This window comes from Patagioenas fasciata, chromosome 23 (assembly GCF_037038585.1).
Source record: "Patagioenas fasciata isolate bPatFas1 chromosome 23, bPatFas1.hap1, whole genome shotgun sequence".
NCBI classification, from domain to species: Eukaryota; Metazoa; Chordata; class Aves; order Columbiformes; family Columbidae; genus Patagioenas; species Patagioenas fasciata.
In genome coordinates, this window is record NC_092542.1 from 3,076,174 (window position 1) to 3,096,806 (window position 20,633).

At 49.5% G+C, this 20,633-nt stretch overlaps 1 protein-coding gene across 1 annotated transcript; it reads left to right on the top strand.

Moving 5' to 3' along the window:
• The first annotated feature begins 8,343 nt into the window (after nucleotides 1-8,343).
• On the top strand, nucleotides 8,344-20,633 carry H6PD (hexose-6-phosphate dehydrogenase/glucose 1-dehydrogenase). The gene is made up of 7 exons (XM_065855251.2): nucleotides 8,344-8,401; nucleotides 9,056-9,198; nucleotides 10,179-10,338; nucleotides 11,501-12,157; nucleotides 13,281-13,398; nucleotides 15,197-15,466; nucleotides 16,270-20,633. Exons 4-7 carry the CDS (start codon nucleotides 11,531-11,533, stop codon nucleotides 17,625-17,627), a joined length of 2,373 nt encoding a protein of 790 aa, XP_065711323.2. The 5' UTR covers nucleotides 8,344-8,401; nucleotides 9,056-9,198; nucleotides 10,179-10,338; nucleotides 11,501-11,530; the 3' UTR covers nucleotides 17,628-20,633.

The following is a 20,633-nucleotide window of genomic DNA, read 5'->3' on the forward strand; positions in this document are numbered from 1 at the left end:
CATTTCAGTTAAGACAGATATTTTTATACTAGGAAAATGCAAGTTCCTAGCAGGCATTTTGTCCGAGTGAATTTTCTTTTTTACTTTATAGTTAAATATTCAGTCCTTGTGCCATTAACAAATTGTGTTCACACTGCACACAGCTCCAGAAAATTCATGTTAAACTTCTGCAGAAAAAAAGGGTGTGCTAAGGCACTTCCAATGCAAACCCAACTTTTGGAGGCTGTAAAAAGGTATTAATGCTCGCAGGTCATGAGATCACTTTTCTTAGGTGCATAAACCAGACTTGTTAAAGCTCAGGTCAGCAGATCCAAGCACACAAGGACACGGTCTTTTGGGAGCAGGGTGCTGGAGCTGAGCTCTGAGTCTGGACATCTCAGGAAACAACTGGGTGGTTTTTTAACTGATTGCTTAAAAATCAGAGGTAAAGGCGAGTGATTTGGAGTTGCAGAAGCCCCGATTCCAGCTGGCAGCTCCGGAGAGCTCAGGCCGAGCAGGAGAAGGGGAATCCCTGGCTCAAGCTGCTGCTTTGCAGATCACTTGAAGGAGAAAAGCTCTGGCACCACCGCACTCTTAAAGCCGCAGCGCCCGATTTCTCCCTCCGTGCTCCCGCATCCCGCCACACAAACCCGCGTTTCTTTGGGGGGTGACAGGGAGTGGGAGCGGGGAGACAAGCGGAGAGGTGTTAAGGAAGGGGGAAAGGAGGGGAGACGCAAAAGTTCGGTCTCCCCCAGCGCTGCAGCAGCTGCAGGGCTGTCCTGATGCGCTCCTGCAAAGGCTCTGCAGCTCGGACTGCAGCACAACTGCACCAGCCCCAGGGCACCCAAACCCCCCACCTGCTCCGGAAACCAGCGGCACGGAGAATGCAAAACCAGAGCCCCCGACAAAGTCATTTCAATGCGTTTAAATTCTGGGTTTGGGGGGGGTGTGTTTTATTGGTTTTTTGTTTGTTTGCTTTAAAAAAGGCAGGTTAAAAAAAATACTTTGCTGATTCAGCCTCCCTTGTATTGGTCCCAAAGAGAATTTAAAAGGCAAAATGAAACGGACTGAATGAAGTTGAATTAGCAAGCACACACCAGAAGTTGGACTTTTTAACCTTTTATCAATTATAAGACATAACCCTGCGGGAGAAAGGACCACAGCCTCTTTAAAAACGCCTCCCTCTAAAAAAGCATGCAAAGAGCTTCCATTAAACCAGGCTAGGAAACCCTCCCTCCCTCCCAAGTTGTCTCTTCTTACCCCAAATCCACTCTGCAGAGCTGTGCTTGCTCAGAGACGAAAGCGTTGTGTGGAGCAGCAAAAGTTGCAGGCTGCTTCTCCTGGGAGGGAGGCAGGACCTGGCATAAGTAGTGTCAGACGGGTCCTCCACCGAAGTGATGCCGGGAGAGCCCAGAGCTGTTCAGACAAGGGGAAAAAAAAAGAAAGGGTGGGAGGGGGAGTGAAAAAGTCTTAAATCCCTGACACTGCAAGAACCCTGATCCTATAGGATTGTGGCTAAAAAGCAAGCACTCGCTGCATAGCCGTGTTTCCTGACAAGGTGGAGACTGAGCCGTTTGATTCCCTGCTGGGTTTTTCTCACCTGGTGATGTTGGTTTTGCAGCAGGAAAAATGAAAAGCGAATTGGACACCTGCAGAAGCCTCTCAAACATGCTCTGCCCTCACCTGAGCTGGTCTAAATTTGGGGTGCGGGCTGGAACTCGCTCAGAAGTCAGCGGCGGCTTCTCGGGCAAGCAGAAGGGGGAAAGATGCAGGGACAGTGCCCTGTAACTTTGATCAGTAAGGACCGAGGATGACAAAAAGAACAGTGATGAATCTCATTCTCCGTGGTATTGCTAACACCAGTCTTAACTGTATCAAAAATTCAGGCAGAAGCTGCAATTTGAAAAAGCAAAAACCACACACAATAAAACCCAACCCCGCACACCATCCACAAACATTTACCAGGTTCATTTTTATCCTTTATACAAAGCAGTGTAAAGCCTGATCCAAAGACCTATCACTGACTCCGGCAAAGCTATGTTGTTTTAAACCAGCTCAGGCCTAGAAAAGCTTTTTGCCCTGTGCACATTTAATTCCTGCTTCTTATTGGTTTGGCAGAATGCGCAATTTATCCCTTGACCATTCCATTGACAAAGCCACTGGAAGGCTCCAGCTCTGGAGCTGTGTAAACCCCTGTATTTCAGGGTGGATTCAGCCCCTGTTTTCATGGCAAAGTGATTCAATGAGCACAGAAACAACATGCACCGGTCCATTTTCCTTCAGTTTCATAGGAGTGAGAGTCAGCACTATGGAACAAAATAACTAGTGTGAGAGCAGATACTTCACTTTACATCCTAGAGTTACCCATTACCAGCGATTTCTGGTTCTGTTATTCTAGTTTCCAGTGCTAAGTGAGACTGAGGAAGAGGAAACCAGTTTAAGGTTATTGAAAGATATCGCCCAGGGGACAACTGAACCAGGCAGCATTTAAAATACGTGGGCAAGAGCTCTACGGCCAGTTGGCTCTGGAACCAACAGTTGCAGAGCGATAGTTTTGAAACATGTTAATTTTTCATCCACATACTTCAATGCACCATAGCAAAATGCCAAGTGTACATCAGGGTCAATCTAAATTTATTGTTGCCTTTTGGTACCACCCTTGAAAGCTTTTAGATCAAGTTTTCAGATATGCTGATTATCTGCATCCAAAAGAATCCTGGCACTGACTGGAAAGCCTTTTCCTTTCCTTTCACCTTCATTGCTTTTCCATTTAGAGATTAGTTTTTTTGACTGGACTGCTTACCCATCAGTTGCATTGCCCAGACACACAGGATACCTGCACTTGCCAGGTGAGCTTTTATTTCTTTATACCTGTTGCATAAGATAGCATGCTCAATTCTCTTGGTTTTACAACACGACAGAAGAGCACAGGCAAAGCTGGGTGTTCAGCTTTGTGTTTCTGGTTACTGGTGCCTTGTGACCAGCATGGCACTGATGCAGCTACCGCATGGCAGCGCTGCAGCTACCGCATGGCAGCGCTGCAGCTACCGCATGGCAGCGCTGCAGCTACCGCATGGCACCCGCTGCAGCTACCGCATGGCACCCGCTGCAGCTACCGCATGGCACCCGCTGCAGCTACCGCATGGCACCCCTGCAGCTACCGCATGGCACCCCTGCAGCTACCGCATGGCAGACTTGGCATTAACAGGCAGGATATTCTCAGTGTAAGAAAACCCAGCAGCTCTGCAGTGACAGCTGACAATGGGATAAACCAGCAGCAAGGAGAGATACCCCTGAACATCAAAACGTTTTACCAAAATTCCGTATATCTTTGCCAAGGCTTTGAAAACATTGATTTACCGAAGTGTTTCACAATACTTCAAGGCCACTCACTCTGCAAAGCAGAAACATGTAGTTAATCTGTAGTAGATGAGGAAAAGCGTCACTTTAAGGAAACAAAGCTCCAGCGCAGGTGCAGTATGCCAAGGAATGCACCGAACACCGCGCACCTTCCCCAACCCTGCACCAATTTGCTGCTGCAACACAGTCCATTAATAGTAACAAGATTGTGCATTTTGGTGCATTTCACTTCGTTACAGGAGAACAAACACGATGAAGGATTTTGGTTTTGAGCTTTATCAGTCAGTCTAAGTGTGGCATTGAGATAAGGGCAGAGAGATGTCTGCTCAACTTTGCTTTCCCGTTCAGCTGTGAGATGCTCAGAGGAAGCCTTTGACTTTGCTCAGCTGTGTTGGTGCAGTTCAGCTGCTCCGGACTGCAGCAGAGCACAAAGTGCAGCCCAGTTCTGCTGCAGTATTATGCCATCACATACTGCCCAGGCCACTACTTATATTAGCACATAAAGGTGGTTGGAAGATAGTGGGTTTGCTTTTATTATAGTTTCCAAAACTTCTTGGATAAAAGGAGTAACCCTACTGCATTGGTTAAATCTGTATCACTCAATCAGAACTCAGTATAAAAGTGGACACTGGCACTCAGTGTTAACTGCCCACTGAGAATGATAAAAACCTACAACTGAAGATGTGAAAGTCAAAGCAAAAGCGAGGATATTCCTAGACTAGGAAGTCTCAATGTATTTGAAGGCTTCTTCTGGCAACCGTGTTGTTTATATATAGTACATATGTGGGGTATTTGTGTGTGGTTTTGTTTTTAATCTAGAACAACGTGTATGATACTAATTAGTCAGGAAACCGACTACCAGCACAACAGTAACCATTCCTAATTTCAGAAGTTCAGTGTGCCAGTCTTCATCAATCAATATTTACCTAAGACACAGCAACTATTAAACACCAAACACGAACATTTTGGGGAACTTCAGTGAGTACCACAGTCCCTACCTGTCTGCCTCCTGTCCACCTCTTACATCACCAGCCAAGAACAGTAATTCCTTACTTACCCAGCCGCAGGAGTTTGGAGAAAGCCGCATGGTCCAGGGGACAAAGCGCTGTCACAGAACAGCTGAAGCCTTCAAAGGTTTGCAGTTTCAATTCCTGAGCCCTCCAGAAGCAACAACAGGTTACCTGCCTTGTACTTCACTCTGAAGGAAATTAACCAGTTATGATACAGACTCAAAACTGACAAAGCTCTGAATCAGTTTGGACCACACTGAGAATGGTCCATGCTAGAAAATGATGGAGGGAAGATGATTTAACACCAAGGGCAGAGAGGCTACAATTGCTTCATCTATGAATTACCTTTGCTTATCTTGAACAGACAGATTTTCGTCCATCTCCACATATTATATCTACAACAATGGCAATCAGAAGTTGTAATTACAACTCTTTTAGTTAATGCACTAAGAGGCCCTCAGGAGCCACAAGTAATGTCTTTGGCTACTGAATGCAAAGCAAAACTTTGTCCTCATACACAAGAGGAAAATCATATTTCCCTACATTAAAATGAAAAAACAGTATGTTTAGCCTCTAACTTCCATTTCTTCCAAGACCAAACAGGGCACTGAAGGCAGCTTGTCCCAGCGCAGGAATTCCTGGGGAAGATGCCAGCACTTTAATCTGCTGATCAAGCTGATGAGAGCATCGCTTTGTTCGAACAAGAGGCAGCAAGCAGGCACGGCTTACTGGATTGATCAGTTGTGGTTTGGTTCAGGTGGAACACTTGGTGAAGATCAGCTCTCCTCCCCAGTTCCTGTCCCCTCGTTGCTGCTTTGCTGGAACTCTTGTGTTGCAGCTGCATCCCGGTTGCCGAGGGATGCTGGACTGCATCACTACTGCAGCGATGCTGCCGGAGGACTCTTGGGGACAGAAATTTACAGTCGTGCTTTAGTCCCACGGCTTAGTGGGGATAGCAGCAGAGAGGTAATTGAATTAGCTGGCAATGCCATCCACTCCAGCTGCACAGTGTTAAGACACTTTCCTGCCCCACTCAGGTTGCACATCCGTGAAGCATTCACTGGACAGGATTTCCACAGCTTAAAAGCTAGAGTTTAAAAAGGAAAGTCGACAAACAATAGAAACAGAAGCTCTTGAGAGGCAGTATTACTCTAATACTCTCTCACCTTGGGGTATCTCAGCTTTATTTGCTGCTAAGCTCTTTTAGAGCTGAGCTCTCCAGAGAGAGCACCAGAGCAGTCAGGTTTTGGGAGCATCATCTGCCGTGGCTCCAACAGGGCTCCTGTGCAGATTGGCCTTCCAGCCTCTGAACACAGTTCATCTGGATGCACAGAGACGGCATTGTTTAATACCACACAGGCGTAAGGATTTAAATCTAAACTTCTTAAACTGGGTTGGAGCTTTCCCTCTATCAGGCCTATTCAGGGCTTTAAGCAAGCTTAGCCACAAACTAACTTCAAGCAGAACCGCAGCTCCGGAACTCATTAGGTAGCTGAGCCATTGACTTGCCCCAATGGCCATAGCAAAGCCTCTCTTTCTTACTCTCTCCCACACCAGTTTAAGAACTGCCGTTATGATTTTTACAGCCTGGTTTTGCAGAAGCCACAAGACAGTAATTCTGTTTTCTACGAAGAAGCCCAGCTGCTGCACAGCTGTTCTTTATTGCTCCACAGCAGAAGTTAACAGCCTTATTCAAAGCCACGTGAACTTTTCGGTAGCCTAGAACATCAGAGCTTCCCTGGCATTTTGTCCCCTAGCACGGGGCTGACCAGGCTCTGCAGCACCAGCGTGACACAAAAAACCGAGGAATGATAAAGCATCCACAGAAATTACTCATTTACAGCCACATCTATAGACCGTTGGCACTAGATGCCTTTGCAGAGAATAATAAATTTGGCAGATATGAGGCAAGTTTCCACTAGATTACGTCACCAGCAGCTCGCTGTACTGAAGCACACCTTACGTCTTCACAGCAGTGCAGCCCCATCCTGGCTCAGTTCCACCTCTCTACACCTTGAGATTACTCTGTGAACACACCACCAAAAGGCAACAAACTCCTCCTGCACCAACCTCGCTTCTTTTTTAATATACATCTACTTTTCCCACTCCTAACTGAAGAAGCACTTGCTATGGAGCAGCTCTCAATCACTATGCAGGAACACAGCCTCTACCCAGAATTTACAAGCTAAAGTCTATAACTGATAAGCTGCTCTCTCCAGTTTAATACTTCCTCATCTAAAACACCATCTTTAAACACCACCCACAGCAGCTCTTTCTCCTACAGAGCTTTTATTTGCTTATAGAGCATCTGGCTCCTTAATGCTCCTTCCCTTGCTAACTACCTTTTATTCCTTTATTGGCATCAAGACTCATCTGTCACACTGGACCTATTTCCCTTAAAGGAACATGCAGCTAAGTCTGAAAATGCACTGATAAAAGCACATTCTGATCCAAACCATCATCCTGATAAAATCTTACTTGCCCCAAATTATGAGATGTTAGAGCTCCTTAATGAAACAGCCGAGATATTTTTAACATAGTCAAAAAACCTATTTTATCTTCTGACCTTCAGCTCAGAAATAGCTGCACCATTTTTTTTTTTCAGAGATTTCAGAAAATGACCGCATAGTCTACAATTTCAGCCTCAATATTTAACGTCTGGCATCCTATAACGAGCTGAAAACATGGTCTCTCCATGGAAGATGTTAAACAACTGCTGCTACTCCCAACTTCCAGCTCTATCTATAATAACAACAGGTTCAAGTGACCAGGGCCTCAGCTGCTCATCTCATTCCATGTGCCAGAAATATGCAGCAGGGAGATTTGCGCTTTAATAATTCCCGTGAAAGTAGATGGCAAACCCCTTCTTCCTTTCGGAACAGAAAACAGACTGTAAAAGGGGATTCCTGTTTACCTCTTCTCACATTCTGCTACACCCAGATTAGCATCTGAGAGCTAAGCAAGCTTCACCATCCGGTCGTTAATGGGTTAAATAAATAGCTGTGGGATATAGCGCTGATTCCCCTAATCTTCTTGCTAAATGTACTGTTTAGAAATATCACACAGGGTGGTAAGGGGAGAAGGCTGGAGCTAGATTATTTGTCCAGCTGGCTCTTTCAGCTGAGTTATTTACCCCCTCACCAAGTTTAATTTGTTAAATTTCATCACTTGAGTTATGCTTGTGATCTGCCCTCCGCTGGCTTTAGAAATAGAGCCACTGGTAGAGGCATTCAGACTTTACCCAGCCCAAAGCTGCATTAGTAACATGGTCGGAATCATAAAGCGATGTGTAACGTGAGGCAGGGTAGACTGCAGTCTCTCTCATCCCTAATTCGGACCCATATCCTGCAGACAAACCTGGGTGCTGACATTCCATGTCACTCTGACAACTTCGCAATACCATAAAGGGTCTTTTTGAGACCAGAAGCACATGCTGACGGAATAACCTCCAGAACAGATTGCTGAAGAAGGTTACAGCATCAAGAAATCATACTGTTAATGAAATTCAAAGTTATATCACAAATACAATGCAAAGCTTGTATTGTATATAACACATGCCGTTCTCAGCTCTGCAACCAGGGAAAACAGCAACTTTTTCTTTCGGTTATTGAAACTCCTGGCCTCAGTGAAGACGTTGGTCTAATTAAGAACTTTTGGTACATTGAGAACCTTTCCAGCCCAAACACACCAGAAGAGAACACACCATGTGCCCATCCATGCAGATACACCTGACACAACCCCCAGGTGTTGAAAGGGTGCAATCCTCAGTGCCCAGGGCACAGTCACAGCGACAGTGCCCAGCTAGGCCTGGGCAAGGGTCTCCCACACGAGTGAGAGCCTGTGTCCCCAGAGTGAGTCCCCTGTGCCCCCAGGTCCTCTTTGCCCTGCAATTTTCTTCCCTCCCGACTGTCGCTGCCCGTCGAGAGCGGACGCCAACCGTAGATTCTCTCGGCGGTGGGAGGAGCGTCCCGGCGGGCGGGGCGCTGTGCCGGGCCCGCCCGCAGCCGCCGCTGCCGCCGCCGCCCCACTCGCGGGCCCGGGGTGGGAGGGAGGTGAGTGGGGGGCGGCGGCGGGGACGGGTCGGGACGGGACACGGGGGCGGCTCTTTGCGCGGCTTCCCCCGCTGCGGCTGCGTGTGGCAGCCCGGGAAAGGCGGCCTTCCTCCGGGCGGTGCATTGCCGTGCCATGAACCCCCGTGCAGCGGCCTCCGCGCTGCACGGACGGGGCGGCCGAACCGTGCACGGCGGGACGGAGGGAAGGGAAGGTCCCCGGTCCTCCCGTCCCCCGGCAGGGCAGCGTGGAGCAGCCCGGGCGGGCGGTTTCCGCGATGCACGGAGAAGCGGAGGCGGAGCGGGGTGCGCGGCCGCTGCGGCGCCGCTCCGGTCCCGTCCTTGTTCCCTCCGTTGTGCGCCCGTCGCTTCCTCGACACCCCCGCCGTGTTCTGGGCGCGGCCCGTCGCCCATTCACGCGTGTCACTTACCCCTGTCCGTGGGGAGGGACGGTCAGCGAGTCCTTTTTGTGTCACCGGTGCCCGGGGGGAGATGGGGCGGAGGGGTCTAGGGGAGGTGGCCGGGGGGTGTGGGTCTGTCCTCGCTGCACCAGCGGGTGCACACGCTGCGGAGGTTCAGCGCCCGGCTGGGAGGTCAGTGGGGCTGACACGGTGCCTACACACTGTGGCCATTTTTCTCACTGTCCTGCGTTTTCAGGGCTTTGGAGCCTGAGCTGCCGTCGCTGTGCTGGGGCCAGGGCTTGCTCACTTTTCGGAGTGAGCCTGGATGTCAGTGCTGCGCTGGATGGTTAGCAAGAAAGGCCAAGCACTAATTCATACATCTCTCAGCTTGCTTTTAACGTGAGTCTCCACATTAAGCCTCTGGCATTTCCACGAGCTAATGGTGAGATCATTCCTGCCCTAATATTTGCATACACAGAAGACCGATATATTTTTCGTGTTTCTCAAATAATCTCAGTAACTCTCTCCTTCATGTGTTACATGTACATAGCCTTGTTTGAGCCCCAGGCCACGCTGCATTTGGCCGTGCATCTGTTAATTGTTTTTCAGTGAGGATGCAACAGTAACAAAAAGGATCTTTTTCATTTTTTTCCATAGAGCAGGGGAACTTACAAGACCTGAACTGAGCTCCTGTCATACGGGAACTCCAGTGACTGCGCAGGACAATGCACAGTCCCACGCTTTCTGCTGGGTTACGCTTTTAGAGTGTTTTATATGGATTGGGCCCAGGAGTCTTTTCCTGAAGCCTGACTGAGCAACTTTGTTCTGTCTAGCTGAGGGATTTTTAGAGTATTATTTCTTAATGTGAACAGTGGCAATTATTTGATATGAAAGCAGTAAACAAACATCCCTGGGTTTACTGTCCTTATTCTGGGCAGCGTAGTACAATATTTTGCAATTGGGACTGTTGTGAAACTGGTTTTCAGTTGGTTTGGAAACACATGTGACTGTGTGGCTGAATCTGCCAGGAAACTACGTGGCTAATTCACTCATTTCCTTGGGTACGTGGAAGAGAATGACCCACCCAGACCCTTCCCATTCCGGAGCAGGTACCTGCTCTTCGGCCGCAGTCTCTGCAGCATCGCAGGAGCTGCAGCCTGCCAGGGTGCAACAGGCGCTATGTCAAACTTCGCTAAGTTCCTGGAACAAAGGTTGCTCAAGCAAATTTAAATATTACCTTATTGCACCGAGAAACCGCAGCCGAAAGGTTTAGCACAGCCAACGTGTATGGGCTGAGCCCTGGGATGTGCTGGGATGTCGCTGGCACAGGCGCGTTGTGTTTTCTCTGCTGTAATTGGGTCTTTCCTCTCGTTTACCAGAAAGGGAACAACTGCCTTATCTTGCTTGCTCACCTGACCATTGATCAGAGAACCTGCCGTACACTCGGTCACTGGAGAAGAGAGATCTGTGCGCTGGAAGGGCTGTGGAGGAGATAAATTTCCAGCTGCCTTTGCCACTGCAGTCTCTGTAAAGCTCCAGGTGAGTCTGCTGGGGAGAGAAACATGAGATTTATAAAGACTAGTTCAAGCTGAAGACAGGGAGACATATTCAGAAGTTCCTTGTGTTGATTTGGTTATGCTCATCCTTTAGCTGATTTAGATCCTGTGTTGATTTAGTGATGAACAGTGACTTTTCTGGGAGTGAGGACAACATCTGTGTTTCACCCCTCTGCCATTCAGGGGGACCAAGGGCCGGGCGTTTTTGCTCCAGGCTGGGAAAAACAATCCTGAGTTTCTAGGTAGAGGAGCTAAATGTGCCATTTCACTTACAAACAACTTTATTTTGGATTAGAGAAACAAGAATTAATAAGAATGAGTAAAGGGGCTTTTTGGGTGGTGAGACCAGCTGTTCTGGCTGCAGTGGTTTGGGTGGGTGCGGAGGGGGTAAGGCCAGGGCTGACATGCTCTCTGCAGCCGTGGAAGGTCACAGTGGGCAGAACACAAACCCCACATTGTCTCCTGGCTCATACACAATCATCATGAGACAGCATTTAGGCTGGCTCATGTCTAGACTCACTTGTAAGGACTAAACTTCTTCCTCCCCTGTGTCATTTTATCAGACCTTTTGTCTCCCAGTAACTCATTAGAACCTGATTGAGCTCTGTTCATGAGAGAGGGGCTGCACATGCATCATTAAAATGCTGTGTATTAAAGAAGAGCCTGTGTACTGGAGCTGCCAGTCGCTGTGCTTGTCTCTGAGCTGCTGTGACAATATTGACATGAAGCAGTGCCAAGACAGCATAATACCAGTAGAGCAAAGTCCCGAACAGAAGGTTGTTGAAAACCATACTTAGTTTGCAGGCACATGTTCATTTGTAGTCAACTCTGAAATTTGTGTTAAAACAGATTCCAGTTTCACAACCTAAAGGCACTGGCAGCCCCTCAGTAACTCAGCTGTGGGAACAATGCTCGTGCCACCAGCCGACCCCAGGCACACGCTGTCTTCCACTTCTCCGTCTGCATAAGGAGCTGCAGGCTTTTCAAGGCTTTTTCAAATCATGGAGGGGAGGAGGGACTGTTGGGTGGAGCATCCAGGCAGAAGTCGCTGGCTCTTCAGCCATGGGAAAGCGGGTACCTTGCGTTGCGTTTTACAGTGTTATAATATGGATCGACAGATTTTCTTTTTTAATCCCGTCCTCTAGTGTTCCTGGGTCTACCTCCTCTCTTCCAAGATGCTGAGAAGAGTCCTGTGTGCAGTGTTGTTCATGGGAACCTTGCCGTCACTGGCCGAGGGATCCCAGGGCCACATCTCAGTGGTCTTGCTGGGAGCCACAGGCGATTTGGCCAAGAAGTACTTGTGGCAGGGCCTGTTCCAGCTCTACATGGACCAAGTGAGCAGTGGCCACAGCTTCACGTTCCACGGGGCTGCACTGACAGCTCTGGAGCCGGGGCAGAGGCTGATGTTTGATGTGCTGAAGAACCTGGCCTGTCCCCCAGATGAAGCTCCCAACAGATGTGCCGTGCTCAAGGACCAATTCCTGAAGCTGAGCCAATACCACCAGCTGAAGACTGCCGAAAACTACACGGCGCTGAACAGAGAGATCGAGACGCTGCTTCGCCAGGAGGGGCTGAAGGAGGCTGGAAGGATCTTCTACTTCTCAGTACCACCGTTTGCCTACACAGAGATCGCCCGCCACATCAACAGCAGCTGCAGACCGCCGCCGGGAGCCTGGCTGCGCGTGGTGCTGGAGAAACCCTTTGGCCATGACCTGGAGTCCGCCCAGCAGCTGGCGGCCGAGCTGACAAGCTTCTTCAGGGAAGAGGAGATGTACCGGGTGGACCACTACCTTGGCAAACAGGTGAGCGGCTTGCAAAGCACAGCCCCTGCCAGGTTGAGGGATTTGGCTGCTGGGAGAGTGTTGGATGTCAGCTCTGTGTTTAGTGAGAGTGTTGTTCCCCTTTCCAATTCACGCAGAGCCACTGAGTGTGGTCCCAAGCCTCCCTTTGCTTGTAGAGTCCTCTCTCTGTTATTCTTGTCCTCTGCTGTGCATCCCCTTGCAGAGCAGGTGAAATCTGCAGACCAGCGCAGGGCTTTCTCCCCGCAGAGTGGTGAGGGTGCCCTCTCCAGAGGGAAGCCGGGGTGAACTGTGTGTGTGCATGAAGGAGAGATGCAGAATTCATCTGGGCTTCTCACCAAGGTCAGGGCTTTGATTTCACTGAATAAGCAACGCCCTTTCCCTCTCGCAGGTCTGCCATCTCATTACACACAGGCCTCTCTGCTTAACTGTGGCTTCTAGAGGCAGTTTTTAATTTGATATGATATGGAGCTGACGGGATGTTAATTTTGCGGGATGCTTAGGAGGAGGACTCTTCCTGCCCTGTGCTCCACTCGGGGCATGGGGGACTGGCTGCTGCAGGGACAGCTGGGGATGAGGAGCTGCATTGTCCTGGAGGGAACATGTTCAAGGACATGCCATCCTTGGGTTAGAGGAATGCGATGCCACATTTTGAAAGGAGCCTGTTCCAGCCATGGCACTGTGGCCAGATCTTACTCAGGTTGCATGTCCAGCTGCAAGGAGAGCATCTCTGCTAGAAGGGGGCATATCTTCTCTTTTTATTTCCTTTTTTTTTTTCAGCATTGTGGAAATGTATGTTATTCCCAGGATGATATGGCTCAGCTCTTTGTCCTTTGTCAGATATAAACCGAGGGCCTCGCAGTTTGTAATTCAGCCTTTTACACATGAGACCTCAAGATGCCTCACAAAGACCTTCAGTGTCTGCTCTGTCCAGACATTGCAGACCCCGTTGTGCATCCCTGCAGGCTCTCTTGCTGCTTTTCTCTTCTCTGACCCCCTCTGCTGTGTGGCATGTCTGCTGGCACTCCAGACCGGACCGCATGTGTGTTGGATGGGGCAGTGATGCAGAGATAGCATGGAAATGTGGTGAATTTTTATTGGGTCTTTGGTTTTTTTCCCTTCACAGGCCGTAGCCCATATCCTGCCTTTTCGAGATCAGAACCGACAGTTTCTGGATCCAATTTGGAACCGACAGCATGTGGAAAGAGTGGAGATTGTCCTGAAAGAGACTGTGGATGCTAGAGGTTGGTGAGGCAAGTGTGCAGAGTCAGGGTGAGTGAGTGAGTGAGAAGAAGAACTGGCAGGTTCATTAATTATGTGAAACTGGCCATTAAGGTAGTACTGGTGCAGAAACAAAAAAGAGCAGATGGATGAAATGTTGCTCCATGGAAACAGAGAGGGACTGTCTCACACTTCCTATGCTTGGGACTGACTCACTTCACGTAGTGTTGCTGCTTCCAAGAGAAGATTCCCACTGCAGTCCGGCTGGGAGCAGGGGCAGAACCCCCAGTGATGACCTTGTTTCCATTGCAGAGCTCTGGGGGCATTGCACCTAGCTTTCTATCCCAAATCTTGGTAAAAGGCACTGCATTTGGAGTGGGTGCAGTCTAAGGACACTTCAGTTCAGTGCTGCCGCAGTCTGGTTGTTGTAACAACAACCCTTTTGTATTCCTGTCCTGTTAGCTACCAAGCTCACACTGAGTTTACATTTGCACTGGTTTTTGGAAGATGCTCTTGTGTCTTTTCCCTCGGTGTTACTCATATCAGCTGGTTGGTGTCTGTCCAGGTACCCGGGGCAGTCTGCTTGCTTCTTTCTTTCCCTTCCTCTCTGTAGCAAGAAAGAGCATTGCAGAAAGGAAACCTGAGCCCGGAGTTGCCAGCATGGTTCTGTTCTCCTGCTGAAGGACACGGCTGCAATCCCTCCCTGCAATGCTGCAGCATCTGCTCTGCAGTGCTCAGCATAAAGCGCTCTGGGCTGGACTGCCACCCGCAGCACTTCTGGGGATGTCAGGCGCCCTCAGTTCTGCAACATCAGGATTGCTTCTCCACTGGCTTTACCTTCCGTCTTCCTCCTCCCTCACTCGCTCCCTTCCTTCCTCAGCCACCACAAACTCAATTAATGCAACTTTATCAAACTCGGACTAATCTTTGGTTTGGCAGCCCAGACCTTCCCTGGGCCTGTTTGTGGGAGAGGGATGCACTGCAGGGAGATTTAGGGAGAACAGCGTCTGTGCGTAGCCCCAGCTACACCCCGTGCCCTCCCCACTCTGAGCAACTTTGTCATTTTTCATTTGACGTCTTTTTTCCCCTGTGTGGCTTCAGCTGGCAGCCTGGCTCCCAGCAAGTCTGCAGCATTGATTACATTAATGAATGTACTTTTGGATTAGAGCAAGGGGGATAAATGTATCAATCAATAGAGGAGGCCTATGGCCGTGATGTAGTCTGCAGTGTGCAGCGTGCTGCTGCTGCGCTACAGAAAGACATCTTTCTTTATCGGTGCATTGTCCTTCTCCCCCTGCTCCCACCTCCATGAGAAGGCAGGCAGGGAAAGAGAAGCAGCGCTTTCTGCATGACATTTTGTGTCTCAAGGTTTGAGCTGGATACTGCTGCCAGTCACTGACCGCAGCTTCTGAAAGCACAGGCAGTCCAAGAAAGCAAAGCTGCCTTCTGCACTCGAGAAGTATCAGGGAAGAGCATTGCTCCTGCTGGTTTTAGGCGCTGTAAGCACCCAAAGGGAGAATTACATCTGGCTCTATGGAGGACAAGCAGTCTTGTGGGACCCTTCTATCTTTATTTTAATAGCAGAACCATTTTGGAAGCCCCTCTGGAGGAGAGGACAGGCTTAGAATCACAGTGTTGTAGAATGGTTTGGATTGAAAAGACCTTCAAGTTAATTGCTGGGCCAGGAGAAGAGGAGCTTGGTGCAACCAGTTAGGGTTTGTGGTCTTTGTTGTCCCTGGCACAGGTGTTATACACACAGAGGGCAAAGCTGCCAGAAAACCACATCAGTTTACCAGCATCTTCCCTCCCCTTTGTCCTCAGGCCGCACCAGCTTCTACGAGCAGTACGGAGTCATCCGGGACGTGCTGCAGAACCATCTCACGGAGGCCCTGATGTTCCTGACCATGGAGCTCCCAGCCAACGTGAGCAGGGCCGAGGAGGTTTTGCAGTGCAAGCTGCAGGCCTTCCAGTCCTTGCGGGGCCTGGAGAAAAGCAGCGCCGTGTTGGGTCAGTACCAGGCGTACGCCAGCCAAGTGCAGGACGAACTGCAGAAGGCACAAGACTACATCAGCACAACACCAACCTTTGCAGGTGAGACTTTGGTCTGGGGCCTGGAGAGGGGAGTAGTCTGGAGCCGAGGAGAGCAGGAGATGCGAGTCCTTGGATGCCGATACCAGCTCCATGAGTCCGGACCTTGCTGCCGATACCAGCTCCATGAGTCCGGACCTTGCTGCCGATACCAGCTCCATGAGTCCGGACCTTGCTGCCGATACCAGCTCCATGAGTCCGGACCTTGCTGCTGATACCAGCTCCATGAGTCCGGACCTTGCTGCCAACACAGGGATGTGTCCAGGCATCCACCAGCATGGTAACTGGGAGGTGTAACAAGATAATACTGTTGTCATGTTAGTTAACTAATGATCCAGGGAACAGGAAGCATTGCGTAAGAGCTAAGTCCCATTATTCTTGATAAGATCTCTGCATTATTTTTAGAAGTGGCCTGCAGACTCCTTTGCCTTTTCATAAAGTCAGGTTGCTCTCTGCATCTGAGGGGTAAAGCATCGCCAGTTCTCCGTGATTAGACCATAATGCCATCTCTGGCTGGGCTGCATCTTCTGAGCATTAAAGGTTTTGTTTGAAAGGTATTAATGCTCAGAAACTGGTTTCCTGCAAGATGAAAGGAGGCGAATCAGGTCGGTTACCTGGGCAGAAGCACAGTAGGGTAGCTGGAGAGCAGTGATGTTGTCTAAAGGGCTCAATGTGGAGCAGGAGACATGGTGGATGCTGAGATTTCTGGGAGATAGGGAAGGAGAATGGTGGGTAGGTGATAGAGACCCCTCAGATCTGCTTGCTGTTCTGGTTTAATTTGGTAGCTGAGATCACTGTCCTTTCAGGTGTGCTGGTTCACAGTGACAACCTGCGCTGGGAAGGGGTCCCTTTCCTCCTCACTTCTGGGAAAGCTCTGGATGAACGGGTAGGTTATGTCCGTGTTCTCTTCAAGAACCGGGCCTACTGCACCCAGAGTGAGACTCTGAGGGACGCGGGGCACAGCCAGTGTAAAACCAAGCAGATCGTCTTCTACATCGGGCACGGCGCACTCAACACCCCCGCGGTGCTTGTGAGCAGGAACCTTTTCAGGCCCGTCATGCCAGAAGGCAGCTGGAGAGAAGCAGTGGGTCAGGCAGACTTGCACATTTTTGGACAACCGTTGTCTGATTACTACATGTACAGGCCTGTGAAAGAGAGAGACGCGTATTCTGTCCTCATCTCCAACATCTACCATGGCAGGAAGGACTTCTTCATTACCACCGAGAACCTGCTGGCCTCCTGGGCGTTCTGGACACCACTCCTGGACAGCATTTCCTACCAGCCCCTGCGCCTCTACCCGGGGGGCGTGGAGAACCAGCACCTCTTAGACTTTGAAATGGTGAGTGGGGAGGTGGCATTCACGGTGGCAGAGCCAGTGGAGCTGCTGAACCCCAACAGGCTGATGCCAAGCGATTACAGGACGATCCAGTCCAAATTTCGGCAAAGTCCCTTGGTGTCAGCGTGGTCTGAGGACCTGATTTCCCAGCTGGCTTCTGACATCGAGAAGACAGCAAGGAGGACCGTGGCGCACTCTGGGCAGTTCCACCTGGCCCTCTCGGGTGGCTCAAGCCCCGTAGTCCTATTCCAGCGGCTGGCGAGACACCATTACGCCTTCCCATGGAAGCACACCCACATCTGGCTGGTAGACGAACGCTGTGTCCCTCTCACCGACACCGAATCCAACTTCTTCAGCTTGCACAACCACCTCCTCCAGAACGTCAGGGTGCCCTACTTCAACGTCCACCCCATGCCTGTGCACCTGAACCAGCGGCTCTGCGTGGAGGAGGACAGAGGCACGGAGCTGTACGCCAAGGAGATCGTGGCTCTGGTGGCCAACGCCAGCTTTGACCTGGTGCTGCTGGGGGTGGGCAGCGATGGGCACACTGCCTCGCTCTTCCCCCGCTCCGACAACGGCTTGGAAGGGGCTCAGGCTGTGGTGCTGACTGAAAGCCCTGTCAAACCGCACCAAAGGATGAGCCTCAGCCTACCGCTCATCAACAAGGCCAGGCAGGTGTTTGTCCTGGTTTTGGGGAAGGGTAAGCACGACATCACCACGCTGCTCAGCAGAGTGGGCCACGAGCCAAGGAAGTGGCCCGTCTCGGGTGTCAGCCCCAGCTCCGGCCAGCTGGTGTGGTACGTGGACTACGAAGCTCTGCTTGGGTGATGCCACAGTGTCCCTCCTCCCCTTACAGCCTGGATTTTCCTACACGACGTCCATGTTTCTCTGTTGCCAGCAGCAGCTTCATCTCTGACCGACTCCTCCAACCTTCTGGGAGATCCGTGGCCTGCAGTGCCTGTGACATTTGAGCCTGGAAAGGAGCTCGGCTCAGCGTGCAGAGCTGTGGAGGAACCAAGAGCCCAGTGCAGCATTTCTGGCTCTGCTGGGGGTTCTGACTGTGACTTTGGACAAATTACCTCACCTTGAAGTGCCTCAGTTTTCCCCTGTCTGGCCTTTGTGGTTATTAGCATTGAACTACCTCGCAGGCACTATGGGAAACTTGTGAAGTACCTGCCAATTTTTTTTAATTTTTGTAAATTCTCAGGCTAGAAGACAATAATAACGTGTTCATCACTGACCTGCCCGGTCTGGCAGGGACGGAGTTGTTGTCTCAGTAAAATGATGGTTCTGCGCACATCTGTAGCCTTGTCTGTACAGCCCAGACATGGGCTGTGGCCACGCTCTCCTGGGAGCAGGGACACCCCTCTGCTCTTGTGGCCCCTGAATGCTGCCACTGATTTGGGAGCTCACTGCAGTCCCGAGTCTTTGCAGATTGCCCAGCAGCAGAGGCTGAGTTTACAGGCAGTAATTTGCTGCTTTCATTAAGTGCATAGCTGGTACCGTGGGGGATGGAGAGGGCAGACACTTTGCTTTTTAGGCTGTTAGAATAATGGGGACGGGGTGAGGGATATGGCAGTTCACAGAGCTGTTTTTCGCCTGCAGTGCAATAATTATTGAGTGAAGAGCTTGGTGTTAGATGAGTTGTTTGGGTTTAGCCAGCAAAGAAATGCTTCTTTTAACTTTGTCTCGTTCTCTGAAATGAACTTTTCTCCGTCCTCAGAATTGAAGCTTGCAGTGTCATTCAGTGGCTTATAAAATTTCTGTGGGAGGCAGCTTTATGAACTATTGACATATCCGTCATTACAGAGCACGCTGAGGTGGTTACGGTGTTTGCGGATGGTGGTGGTGGGGTTCGATCTCAAGGACGCTGACATAGGGGGAGGGAATTTTCTCTGTACATATCTCTTGGGCACACGGAACTAGGAAATTGCACCTCTGACAGGACAGTGTTACGGGGTTTTAGAAACTTCTGTTGCTCACAGGAAGGGTTGGAGACATCAAATCCTACCTAGAGACCCCACTTTCCCCTTCCTTATTTTCACCTTCCTAGAATGCACAAGGGGTGTCTCTCTGGTTTCATGATATCCCCAAATCCTCGGTGATCTTAAATCCTCCCCTGCTCAAGGATCTGCAGAATCTAGTGATGGAGATGCAAATCCGGGTGCAAATAGGTGCTACATTCTGAGAGCACATGAAGCAAGGCAGGCAGGTCTATACAGCCTATGCTCCCAGGTGTCCAAGTTGTTGCCTTTCAGTGTAATGCTTCTCTTCATGCAGAAATCAGCCTTGTCTTCTGCTAATTGCTCAGGTAAACGTGCACTGAGCAAGCTCTGGAGAGCCCGTTCTCCACCAGCAGCCCCTGGGCAGACAGGGCAGGGAGAACACCACCTGGCACAAGCTGCGCGCAGCACGGAAAGGCTGAATTCCCAGCGACGGGCTGTGATTTCTGGCAGACACCTTGCAGATGGTCCAGAAAAGCTGCATTTTACATGCCGTATGTGACTAAAGCGAGCTGCGCTGATGCACATCGCTTTGCTTTTGCGTGGGAGACGAGTTGCGGCGGTGCGGCGTTCGCAAAAGCTCAGGCACTGAAGAGCCACGGGTGCCTTCACTGGTCCGGTTTGACAAGCAGGATGGCTGGTTTTCCATCTTCCGTGGGCGTTTGTGAATAAGTTGCTCCTCCCTGTTCCGTGGTTTAACTCCAGCACAAACACCAAAGAGTGCAGATTGATAAGGGGGAAGTGGAGGAAAGCGGGAGGCAGGTGGGCGCTGCGGGTCCCTTGGTGCGGGATTTGTCTGTGGAGTGGATTTGCTGCCAGTGGAGTCTGGAATAAGAGCGTACACCAAGAAGTTACCGCGAATAACTCGCTTTGTAGATGGGTGCGCGCAAGCACTGGCTCCAAAATACACCACAGTGGCTGAAACAGCCATGCAGAGGAAGATGCTTTAGGCCTGGTATGTTTAAACATATATATATAGCGCCATGTTAACTTAATTCCAGTTCTTTTGTATTTGGTGTGAGGGAACAAATGTTAATGAAAATTTACCTATGTGCGAATAAATATATAATTATGAATGACAGAATTTATTATGACTACTGTGGCATTGGTGTTTTCTTATTTCTGCACAGTTTCTTGTTAATATTTGGCTGGCACGTTTTGAACTAAACATTGATTTGAGAGATGTCTATTTGCACTTTTAAATAAGCAGGTGTGTTTTCCCCAGAGAGCGGCTCTTCTTTCCAGCTGAAAATAAGGCCCGTTTGCAAAGTCTCTAATGAGTCACCCCCAAATTCATCCTAGATGTAAAAGTTGACACCTGTTTTCCTCTTTGGGTTGTTTGGGGGGTTTTTAGAAGTTTATTTGTCAAATGAAAACCAACTATTTTAAAATATATAAGATTTGTGACTGCAGAGGGGAAGAAGGGTTAAACAAGCAGCAAATCTGATGAGGAAGAATGGGAGAAATCCACTGGGCTATAGGCCAAGGCAGCAGTGCTATTTTTATTTTGTGAAAGCTATTAATAGGTGTGCACCTCCTTAGAGCTGGTATTAACTTTTCTTTGCAAAAGCAACTCATGGAGTAATGTCTTATAGTCTGTTTCTCCCGTAAGTGATTAGTGATACCAATTTTTAAGTGCATTCCTAGCATTCAATGGCATGATGATTTATATGTTTTACAGAAAACTAACACTGGAAGTACATAATTTTTCACTTCAACTTTTGTACATCAACTTGTAAAATCTTATTTTCCCATGAGTAACGTTTTGTGATTCATGTTGTGTAATGAATAGAGAATTTTATTTATGAAAAATAAATAGTTTTTAACAAAA